The sequence below is a fragment of the Acromyrmex echinatior genome, chromosome 17 (genome assembly GCF_024713525.1).
Source record: "Acromyrmex echinatior isolate Ae372 chromosome 17, ASM2471352v2, whole genome shotgun sequence".
Classification (NCBI taxonomy): domain Eukaryota; kingdom Metazoa; phylum Arthropoda; class Insecta; order Hymenoptera; family Formicidae; genus Acromyrmex; species Acromyrmex echinatior.
Genome location: NC_141868.1, coordinates 2048064 through 2061024, shown reverse-complemented (window position 1 = coordinate 2061024; position 12961 = coordinate 2048064). Strand labels below are relative to the sequence as shown.

At 31.7% G+C, this 12961-nt stretch overlaps 1 protein-coding gene across 1 annotated transcript in view; it reads right to left on the bottom strand.

The window, feature by feature from the left end:
• LOC105152063 (uncharacterized) overlaps positions 1-11633 on the bottom strand; it is a 43915-nt gene extending 32282 nt beyond the window's left edge. The window contains exons 1-2 of the mRNA XM_087414922.1: positions 11176-11633; positions 2567-2835 (exon numbers count right to left, since the gene is read on the bottom strand). Of these exons, the coding sequence (XP_087271048.1) occupies positions 2567-2835; positions 11176-11180 (274 nt within the window). The 5' untranslated portion in view covers positions 11181-11633. The remainder of the gene's footprint in view (positions 1-2566; positions 2836-11175) is intronic.
• Positions 11634-12961: the final 1328 nt, after the last annotated feature.

Sequence of the window (12961 nt, the reverse complement as noted above, 5' to 3'; positions counted from 1 at the left end):
GCCCATTGCAAAAAGATGTCGTTAGTAGCATTGCTCGTGTGTTTGATAGAACGGCAAGCATGTTTTTGAAAGGTGTGTGTCCAAACTTTTGAGCCCAATAGATGGCATTCGTTCGAAGCGTAACAAAGAGTAACTTTTTTTGCGTTGAAGATGTCGGAATTTATTCCAAAAAAGCAACATTTGCGGGAAGTTTTACTCCATTATTTTATTTTAAAGAAAAGTGCTGCGGAAATGCATCGTTTGCTCGTAGATATTTACAGTGAGCATGCTCCATCGAAAACTAGTTGTAAAGAATGGTTTCGGCGATTCAACAGTGGTGATTTTGACGTGCGTGACAAAGAACGCGAAGGTGCACCGAAAAAATTTGAAGATCCAGAATTGCAAGCATTACTCGAAGAAGATTCGTGTTTATCGTTCGATAGGTTGGCAAAAGAGTTAAATGTTGATAGATCCACTGTTGGAAAACGTCTACACGCAATGAGAATGGTGCAAAAAGAACGAAATTGGGTGCCATACAAATTGAAAGAGAGAGATATGGAAAGACGTTTGGTCATCTGCGAGATGCTTCGTCAATGACAACAAAGGAAGGGTTTTCTACATCGTATCGTAACTGGCGATAAAAAATGGATCTACTACGATAACCCTAAATCCTTGAAGGCATGGGTGATGCCAGGTGGACCAGGTCCATCAACACCAAAACGAAATATCCATGCTTCGAAGATTATGTTGTGCATCTGATGGGATCAAAGAGATATTATATATTATGAGCTGTTCAAACCGTCCGAAACCATCATTGGTGATCGTTATCTACAACTGATACGTTTAAACCAAGCTTTGAAAGAAAAACGACCGGAATGGGACAATAGGCACAACAAGCTGATTCTGTTACATGACAACGCTAGGCCACACGTTGCAAAACCGGTCAAGAAATACTTGGAAGGAGTAAAGTGGGAAATTCTGCCCCACCCGCCATATTCACCGGACATTGTAAAAACTACATCCGTAAAAACTACATCCGTAAAAACTACATCCGTAAAAATTACATGTTGATTGGCTAGACATTTCTAGATCCAAGAACTCTGACAGAGTTCTAGCACAGGACTAGGATTTAACAACACACAATTGAGATTTTTACTCATAGATGGAGCGTAGCTTAAATGCAGGATAAATTCTGCATGTGTAGGCGCGGATGGCAGTCTCAAGAGATCGTTCGGCCCAAAAAAACGTGTTTTCTTCGGTTTGAATGTTACATCGTATTTTTAGAAAGTAAGATCAACTTTGATCGAGCATTCACATTCACTTATTTTGTTTTCCTCTGTTATACTACTTTGATTACTACGAAGACACATAAGATAGACTGTCTTATTTGTCTTGCGTTGTGAAATACTTGGCTAATTGCATTTATTCCGTATCCGTTTTTTTTGTTAAAAGAAATGTAATATTCGATACTTTTTTAATGCACTTGTTGAAATATCTCGGAAACGATTGATCATCCACGCCAAAACAAGGATATGATTACAATATGTTCAGAGGAATGTGCTCTATGATTCTGCTAAATTTCATTGAAATTGGTGAAGACCATATCTGAATCTTCTCTTGTAAGAGAGATGTCTAATGGTTTTGTTCACGGATTACCTATCTGTGGACCCGAGTTCGATCCACAGATTGGTAGTCTCATCCTCGCCTTGCGTATTCGTATTCTTTTAATGATTCGTATTCTACAAGTACCCTTCGTCATTTCGCTGTTTGGCCACAAGTAAGTCTAGTATAGTAATCAAAGTAGTATAACAGAGGAAAACAAAATAGGTGAATGTGAATGCTCGATTAAAGTTGACCTTACTTTCCAAAAATACGATGTAACATTCAAACCGAAGAAAACATGTTTTTTTTCGGCCGAACGAGACTGCCATTCGCGTCATGCAGAATTTATCCTGCATTTAAGCTACGCTCCATCTATGAATAAAAATCTCAATTGTGTGTTGTTAAACCCTAGTTCTGTGCTAGAACTCTGTCTAGAGTTCTTGGATCTAGAAATGTCTAGCCAATGTAGTTTTTACGGAAAAACAGTAAATTGATTGGATATATATTTTTTAGTCCAAGAATTTGGACCGAGTTCTAGCACTGGACACAGATGTTCCTTAATTCAAGACATAATTGAGATTCTTATTCATAGATGGAGTGTAGCTTAAACGCAGGAAAAATCTTGCTATGTGAGGCATGGATGGCAATTTCGAAAGATCACTCGGCTGAAAAGGACTGGTTCTCTTTGGTCTGACACAGAGCTTTACACCAATTAGGTTTCTTCCTGATTAAAAGACAAGTTTGATTAAAGTGTAAGTAATAATGCTTAAAAGTTAGTTGATTTATTACTGGCCAATATAGTTTCATTCACGGAGCCGAAGGTCAATTAAAGAACAAGTTCTCTTATAAGCAAGAGAGAACAAGTTCTCTTTCGAAGAAACTTCAAGGTGTAATTCCTCCAAAAAATCAGAGAAATTGAACAATGTTTTTTGAAGTGAAGAATTATTTGTAGAAATAAAAATATTAAGAAATTAGTTGTTCGTACCTAGCCGCTTGGAAATTTCGCTGTTGTGCATTTTGGGATTCTCTTGTGCAATCTTCCGTCGCTGTAGTCGCGACCAAACCATGAAGGCGTTCATTGGCCGTTTAATGTGCTCCACCGGGACCTTCTTGCCTGCTGAGCCGAGCGGACTACTCCCCCCCATAAGGCCGACCCCCATGTGACCGACACTACCCGGTGGCGACGTACCCGTCATCCCTTGCATACTACGCAAGGTTTCTGTGAAGGAGCCGTCACACATGTTGCCGCCGGCTCTGTAATTAAAGACGTCCATCGGTTAGCGACCTTTATTAGTTCGATCATTTTGAGATATGTGAGATCTTTGGGAAGATGAAAATATCGGAGTGAAAAGTGAGATATTATTAAAATTAAATACTATATTAAGTAAGCAAATTCAAGCCTATAACAGTCGAAGTTAGATCTTTCAATGCCTAAATAATTCAAAGTGAATTATATATATATATATACAATATATACTATATATGTACATGTATATATATCATATTTTGTAGTTATTCAAATTGCGCTGAATTAAGAAATTATTAAAATTATCATTAACTTTCTTTTTTCTCTTTTTTTTTGCTACTTAATTCTCTGTTTTTCTCTTTTATATTTCTTTTTAACCCATTAGCTGCCACGATCCCCATTTGGGGATTTTGAAATTTTACGTACATCACTCGGCGCCAAAAATATATTTGGTACGCCTGACAGTTTAGTTTCATTCTATATATATCAGTCAATATTGTGTGTAGCAGAAAGTGTGTATTCTGTGCTTCGTTTCTTTACAACAAGTGAACAAATTTGAAATTCGTCTGTAAGTTGAACGAAACAGAATTGTCATATTTGAAGCATTATATTTTTGGTTTGGTTTTTATATTATAATGAAATACACAGTACATAAATGGGTTAATATTTCCAAAAAAGATTTTTCTGATAAATCGAGGCGAATCAAATCAATATAAGTTTTAAGAGAGTTGTCGTTAGATCTTTCATTTTTGTTTTAAATGAGTTGTTTTATCATGCTAGTTATTTCCATATGTTCTTTTATGTCGAAAAAAATAGATAATACAATAGATTTGTATTGCGTGTATAGATTCAGTGTTAGTTGATGATACAAACGCAGAGATCGTGAGTTTACAAAAAAAATTTTGTAATTAATATAAATTCACAATCTTAATTTTATGATTTTGTAATAAAGATATGTTAAAACTTATGCAAATTATAATGATTTTTATCTAGGATATTTAATTTGTTAAATAGATCTAATAAATGGCGAGTTGAATCGTCCTTTCGGAGCGAATCGGATAATTCTATTTCCTTGATATTTTTTGTTATGCAATAAGAAATACACGTTTGTGTATTATTTGATTATATAAAACTCAAGTGTTGTATGTGTTATAAAGATTAAAATTTTAATAAAACTTAATGATGAAATTTGTTTTCATTATTTTTTCAATAAAAAAAAATTAATCCGATTCGTTACGGTTTATTTAATATTCGTAATTTTTTTTGCTTATTCACACATTTTTAATACAATTAAACGTTAAACAAACTTAATGTCTTTGAATACACTTATTAAATATTTAAACACATTCTTTTAAACATCTCCGTTTTTGAAGATAGAAATGACTTAAAATAATTTAAGTATACAACTTGTAATTATTAATACATGTGATAATTTTATTATAGTGATTATCATCTTTAATAGTATCTAATATAAAACACAGACATAAATTTTTGTTAGTATTTTTGCAGTATTTTTTTAAAAATCCATATATATAAAATGACAATAATATATAATATGATGATGTATCATCGATTATCATCGATAGATGCGAATCTTTTTTGAAATAACATAAATTATTGTTATAAATAATGTATTGCAACAAAAATTATGTACCAAAAATTATCGTTAATATCACTATTACTAATGTTGCTATTACTACTATTACTATTGACATTCTTTATAAATATTTTAATAGTAATAACTTTATTAACGATTTATTTGTATAACTTCCACATACATATTGAGGTAAAAACATATTTTGTGTTCCTTTGAAGCTATTTTCATTATGTTAATAAAATCTATAATAAAATATAATTAATATTAAATTTACAAAAAATATTATATAAATTATATAAATTAATGGATAAAGAACATATTTATGTTAACCTTATTTAACCTTTTTTTAATCACTAATGCGGGACTTTTAAGGCAAGTATCGCCTCGAGGTTCGGTCCGTCTCCTAAAAGAACTTGGTCAAGGACGCAGTGTCCAGCTGTTTGTTTCATTATAAGAATGAATAGAAGTGCCTGTGTCTTCAATGACGCAGATCGCATATTTTGTGTAAATAAAAAAATTGGATTTTTTGTATCTCTTACTTATCTTTGACGCTAAGTTTAATGAGTATCTATATGAAAATTTTATTTTAAAAATAAATTTTTGAATATTTTACATTTTTTTCATTATTATTGCAAAATCAACATTTATGGAGATATATCAGATATATATGATTCACAAAATACTTGAAATTAACTCTTTTGCTACGACGGGCCATATATCACAAAACTTTTTTTTCTTCCAAAAAGTATTGGCAAAGTATGAAAGTATCTGTATTGAACAGAGAAAATTAATTAATGAGCAATGATTTTTTCATACGATTGATTTCTGAGATCTACCGAAGAACTAAAAGTAAAAACTAATTAATCAAGGTTGGTAAAGGCTAATGCTTTTTTTAAGAATAAAACATTTGTGTTTCTTCTTAAATATATTTTTAATACTTCAAATATTTAAAAACAGTACTATAAAATACATATCTAAAAAATATTTAAAAAATCAATTGATATATTTTAAACTGTTTAAAATACGTTTTTTATTAACCTTACAATTAATCATATTAAAGAATCACTGAGCGATCACTAATTAGTTTTCTCTGCTAATGCAGCCAAAGCGACGTTGTATAGATGTAAAACGTAATCCGAACTTTTAAGAGTCTAAGCACAAAGATAGTTGTAACTGAGTCGTAGAATGTAAATCGCAGTTATAAGTTGATCAAACATTGTGCATTGACTACCACTCACGTTTCACGATTTATTATAGTTACGGTCATTCTTATGATAAGGCCCTAAAATTGTCCGCATTTGATACATTTTTGACGAGGCGTTTAGTGGAGACATATATAGATTATATAATAGAGAGGATCGCCGTAACGAAAGGTTAAAAATTCCACAAAGAAAAATTAAAGACAACACAAAAGATGTCCATTTTGTCATTTGTCAGATAACAGGAAAATGTTATGTAGGCGTGACTTATATGGAAAATCTAGAAAGGAGTCATCATACATACTATTATGCAAGTTGTGCTATATAATATTCTTTTGAAATTCTTGAACACATTTTGATAAAAATAAAAGGACTTTAATAATATTAAACCGTTGTGAATAATTTTACTTTTATTTTTTTGCGAAAAACTTCATTTTTTATTTATACAAATCTTTATTTTTAAACAAATAATTCAACTTTTTGAAGTCACTTTTTGAACACATTATTATTTTTTTTTTCTAGTACAGGGTGGGCCATCTATTGGTACGTTTTTAAAAATGCGATCAAATGAGCATACATTGATATTTTTTATTAATTTTTTTTTTGTTGTGAAGCTAAAAGTATCCGCGTCAAGAATGAAAAACGATTTCGTTCATGTGGCTCCCTCTACTGGCCTTACAGTATGCCATTCGGTCACCCCAATTATTAATGACATTTTGGACTATTGTTTTTCAAAGCTGGAATTGTCTCACACTTTGGGCCACAGCCTCAATATTCTCGGGTGTGCGCACTGTCCGAGCTCTGGGACCACTTCTGTCATCCACTAACATCCCTTTCTCACGAACTTTCCTCACCAATTTGCGTATAGCTCCTTCGGTGCTCCATATTTCTTTTCAAAATTCGTACAGTTTCGGCGACACAGCACTGACTTTGAAAATAAGTTTTTAAAATTTCAAAACGCTCTTCAAGAGAAAACATGTTGTTTCGTGCCGCGGACGGTATGACTAATAAACTGTCAAAATTTCGGGTCTGTAGCTCGTTCGGTGTTGCCATACGACGAAATTCAAAAACGTACCAATAGATGGCCCACCCTATACATACTCTCAAATATTGTAGATTAAAAGGAACTATTTTTGTTCACTCATATATAAAGATTATGAATCTTTAATCGATACGCGTTTTTTCAGAATTCTTACATTTAAATTTATAAGAAGTAAGTAAATGCAATACGACTTTTATTTTGTAAAAACTTGTTAAAGATTTACAAGCACACAAGAATTTTTCAGATTTTTATATAGTTCAGAACAATAAAAAAAATCTATTGTAGATCTCAATGCCCCAAATTATAGATCAAATGATCGAAAATTTGATATTGTCGGTGGAGAATTAAAAATAAATGAACATATCCTATGATACATTAATTCGCTAGCATAAGATTGCTACACAAGTACTGTCTCTCTGACAGCAATTAACAATTTTTACAATGCATTCGCTCGAAGAGCAGATTATCTATTTTGCTGACTTGCATCTATGATTACTATATCAATCAGCATTGCTTTCTTTTTTCAGTGCACTATTACGTCAATCGATGATCGGTGGATCTCAACTGTATCGTCATAAAATCTTCGTAAAAGAACGAAAATAATTATTCGTTTTCATAAGCAAATTAATCTTATCTTTTTCTTCGTATCAAAATCATTAACCAATCTCAGAACGTTCTGCGCGCTCTTCAGTTCTTCATTCTCCGCCCAAATTGCACCCCTGGGGCAAAAGGTTATTCCAAATGATTCCTTTGCCTTCCTTCCTCAAATCTCTTTCTTTTTCTTTTTTTTATTCTAAATTTTAATTTCTCGAACTATTATCGCACTGAATCTCCTTGAGTGTACGTTAAAAAAACCTGCAGTGGTCGGGGGAGGACTCAAGAAAAGAGAGAGAAAGGGCAGTAGTTACGATTTTGTAGGGTCAGGATCACCCCCTATAGGAGAGGGGACAACGAGAGAGCGAGTGCCACCCTCGAGTGTCATTCAGGGCGGATTAATAGATACGTCGGTTAGTTGAAGTTGCAAGGGGTGGAACAACTACCCCGTCATCATCGTTCCGTAGTGTTTGGGGTGCTCTTTGAGAATACTCCCCCTTCTCTCTGAGAGAAAAAGAGAAAGAGAGAGAAATAAAGAGCAAGAGAGTAACTCACTGAGATCGAAAAGATGCTGGAAGTAATGGCTGTTGACAACGACGGGAGAGGGATTAGGAAGTGCTAATTGAATGTTTAGGTATGGGTCACCGAAAGAGGCATCGGGGACGTATAGCAAATTACTGCCTATTTTAATCAATATTATTTACTTTTCAAATCTTTGCGTTTCATTTGTAAATAATTAAAAATTGCAATGCAACACAGCTGTAATGAATAATAATAAATTCGATGTTATTGCAAAGTTCGATTCTGTTTACAATCGAGAAGCACAAATTATTTCTTATAGAAATATTATGAATCATTTTGAGTTATGAATTTAAAAGCAAATTTATCGTGAGAAATAGTTTATATGTCATTTACCGAAATCTTTCTTCTATCTTTTATGATGATTTTTAATTAAGCCGTTAATTAAAAAATATCCCACTTGCATAGATTAAAACTTTAATTTAATCTTACTCTTAAACTTAATCTATGCAAGTGGGATATTTTTTCATAAAGTTTCTAAAGTTTTTTGTACGTACTATTTTATACTTTAAAGTATGCTTTTATTTATAGATAAAAGTTTGCAATAATAATAAAATATATATACTGAGAAAAAAAATGTGTACTAAATTTTAATAAATATTTATTTGAATGTAGTGTCAATTGAATATTTACTAAATATAAACATAAATTTGTTCAGTATAAGAATTATTAATTTAATTTATTTATTATTATTTTATTTAGCAAATATTTATTTTCCGTAAATAAATGTTATATTAATACTATTCAAATAATAAGATAGGAAACAAGACCGTTTATATTAAATAACATTACAATCCGAAGCGCCACTACGGTCTAAGTATTAAGATGTTGAACTAATATATATTATTCAAACGAATGAATTAATTTCAGAAATAATAATTACGTGTCGATATGGTTGTCGACATTAACGCAATTAATCTGAAATGTAATGATCCCCCCAAAATTCCCCAAATTAATCTTAAAAAACTGTAATAAACTTATTGCGAAAAAATATTGCCTCGGCCGGGAGTCGAACCCGGATCTCTTGCATTCCGTGCGAGATTCTCGCACGGAATGCAAGAGATCCGGGTTCGACTCCCGGCCGAGGCAATATTTTTTCGCAATAAGTTTATTACAGTTTTTTAAGATTAATTTGGGGAATTTTGGGGGGATCATTACATTTCAGATTAATTGCGTTAATGTCGACAACCATATCGACACGTAATTATTATTTCTGAAATTAATTCATTCGTTTGAATAATATATATATTAGTTCAACATCTTAATACTTAGACCGTAGTGGCGCTTCGGATTGTAATGTTACTATTCAAATAATTATTTATTAAAATTTAGTACATTTTTCTTTCAGTGTACTGTAAATGATAAAACAAAATCCTAATAGAATTTCATTTTATTATCATCAAATAATCAATAATATCATTTTCGAAAATATATTAAAACTGAATTTTAATGTTTTACCCCTTAAAAAATACTCTGGGTGTGGCATATTCAATTTTCCTTTTCCGATACTTTTCCAATGCTTTTTTCATTGTTTGTAATTTTTTTAAAATAAAGATACATACATTTACTTGATATTGTTATGTTTATTATGGCTTACAGCTTAAAACTCAAGTTTTACGCCTTAAAATCTTATTGTAGATTGCCGCTTAATAAGAGACACAGATAACACAGTGAATCATTTGTTGTTTACCAAAATATTGAAAGAAAATGAAATGATCACTGTGTTACACAGTGTCGCTTGTTAGAAAGTTTCCAATATCTGGAGATACAAAGCGTTAAAACAAGCACAGTGATAAGACTGACATAGTCATAGATTATGACGCCAGACTGGTCCTTTCAATAAAACGTCAAAGTGATGCAATTCCGCAATATTCTAGTACTTATTTATTTTATATTATTTGATACTTTTTAAATTAATAGTATTGACATTATAAAACATATCTTTAAAAATAATAATTATATGTATATTAATAATGACAGATTATAATTCTATTTATTTGATTTTAATGTGACTATTAAGAATTTGCAGTATGTAACTCGTTGTATTTGAAAGCGATAACAATTCATAACGAAAATTTAACTAATTCGAAGTTTTTAACATATATTGTTCTATTATAAATAATTTGAATTTAAGTTTCTTTAAACTTATTTTTTATATTTGCGAGAATATATTCTTATATGATTTATTTATACTCTACTAAATACATACAGTTTTTATTAAAATGCAATTTGGTGATTTAATAATTCCTAATTTGAGAAGCTAAATTTCTCGACTGTACAAATACTTTTTGAGAGCTCCAACAATATAATTTTTAATTCAAACAATCAATATATAAAAAGGCAAAGAAGCTACGCTTGATGTTGTGCTATTATATGTTCGTTCAAAGAATTCTTCATCTCTATTGATTTATATCATATTAATGAACCATCAATAACTATTGATATAAGCTATGTTGATGGAAAAAAATCAAGAAAAATGTAATATTTAGGGATGTCCAGTAGCAATTTAGACTACAGGTTGATAATACATGGATGTATATTTTTCACAAGAGATTATAATAATTCAATTTGTGAAAAGGAATTTTGAGTGCGATCATAAGAAGATTTAATATTTGTGTTAAGTTTTATCGCGTTGAAGAGGACCTGATATAAAAAGATCAAAACGTCTGTATGTATTTTTGTTTTATTGCTATTTTAGAATAAACACATAAATATTGTATAGCATGAACATCAAGCGTGGCTTCTTTAACTTTTTATATATTGATTGTTTGAATTTTATATATTGGAGCCTAGTACATTGTATTGATTGGTTAAACATAATTTTTAATTTTCGCATGTTTTTAAGATAATATATTTACTATAATTAATATACGCTTCTGTATTTTTTAGGATGTTCAGAAAGATACTTTATTCAATATGCTCAAGTCATTATTAATAAAGATGGAATTGAAAATATATTTTTGAGAAAATTATAAATAACATATGAAATACATAAAGATCTCTTCGATGAAAATGATTGTATAGTATTAATGCTTCTTGAGATTTGATGATTGTCGTACTAGGAAACTTGACGTTTTATAAGATAGGCCGGCCGGTTTTATATTTTGATATCGCTGCACTTGCTCTTAACACTATTGTTGTCTCCTGATCTTGCATGATATTCACCTTGTGTGAAGTCTTTGACTTGTTACTGACCTGTTAAAAAAAATTTCGATGTTGTGGACAAGCTTTTCAAACAATTTGTAAGATATGCGTATGTATAGTGTAGAATTTACTTTTCACGCTTTTTTTTAATACACCCAAATAAGCCTGATTTTTCACTTCTTGGAGGACTCACCTCATAAAGTGGCCGGCGGCTCGATGCAAGTCCGGATCAATTTTGCTGCCGTGATTGAGACTCTCGTCTCACAAAGGGGGCGTGTTCCTAGCAATAATAATCACTAGGGGAATAATTGAGAGGTGGGTCACTGCACTGCTCAATCTATTAAGCACATAATGTGAGACCAGAGTTTTCACCGTCACGTCACTCCGGGTCCTAGTCCTAACAGTCCCCTCATACGTTGTAGCGTACTGTTGTGCTCACACTAAAGCCTATCTCTGTTGTCACTTTGAAAATCATGAGACGCGTTTTCATAGAGCCGATTTTAATTTTTGAACGAAGCTGCGATCGAACAAGGAGAGCGTCCGGAGAACTACACGCTTGGCCTCAGTGGCCTTACTCACTGCTCACCACCGTTGTCCATGGATGGCGTCGGAATGCCTCTTCGCACAGTCGGTCGACGCTAACCGCCTCCAGCAACCCCGCAGCCCAGGTTGCCACGCATTCCCCCACTTGAATTGCTATTCGATGGAGGCGTCGTCAGACTTGGTCCCAACCAATCGTTTTATCGGGGGCGGATTCTAGCACGTTGAATCTCCTGATTGGCTTTAGTAGCAAAGTTGTCAATATATTAGGTGGTAAAGGTCGTATACTCTATACTAAGGTATATGTTATTCTCACTTCTACGTTTCACCTCCGTTTCTTTTCGATCTCTTTTGGTTCTCGCGATTATGTTTTCCTTTCGATATGGAAACAATTCCTTAGCGACAATCATTTCAATGTTTCATATTGTTTCTTTCACAATAATTAACTTTGACAAAAGTAAATTATTAATTTTTCATATTTATTATGCTACTAATGCTAATACTATATACTTATAATGACATTATTTCACAAAAAGTTAGTTATTTTGTACAATTTGGTAAGTGTAAACATTTACAGTTAGAGACTTTTCTCTGCCTTTGCATTTGTTGTCTAAAGATTTCTTTATAAATTATGCAATGAGAGGAGTTATCTGAGCCTATAGCAAGATGCTAATATTACATTGATAGAAATGTAACTGAAAATCATGAGTTGTATATGTAAATCGTGGTTACCAACGAAATTAAAAGTAATGAATGATTTAACTGAAAGTTAAATTACAGTAGTTACTTAAATGTAATGAATGTATATGTTATGAATGTGTATATTAAATTTATGAAATTTAATATACTTTTTATAAAATTTTGTGAAAAGTACATTAAATTTCATGTACATGTATACAAATGTACTTTTCACTTATAAGTATATTAAACTTAATGTAATGTCATACAATTAAGTTTAAATTGTGTAACTTAAAAGTATATTAAATTTCATAAAATTTCTAACAGTGTATAATTTTTGTTTAATAATAATGAAACGAATTTCAAATGTTTCGACCTTTACAAACGAACAACTTATGTATATCACTTATATATATCGGTGCGTACTTTTCAACGATATTACTTGCCGACTAGCAGTTGATGGGTCTCCCATGTTAGACAATTCTTCAGTACCGCGCATTAAATTCATATGAATTATTCATTGCATTGAATATTGGGTAAGATACCACAAGTAAATAACTAATCCATAATTACTGATTCAAGTGAATTACAGACAGAAAAGAATTTCAAAAATTCAAAAATTAGATTCAACATCACTTCAATAAATAATTTTCAACATTTTTTAATTTCTCGTTTGCTAGGTAGGTAATCAAGCTGTAGACTGTAGGCAATCGATTTGTAGGCAAACAGGATCCTCCCTGAAATAACCAGTATCAGACTTG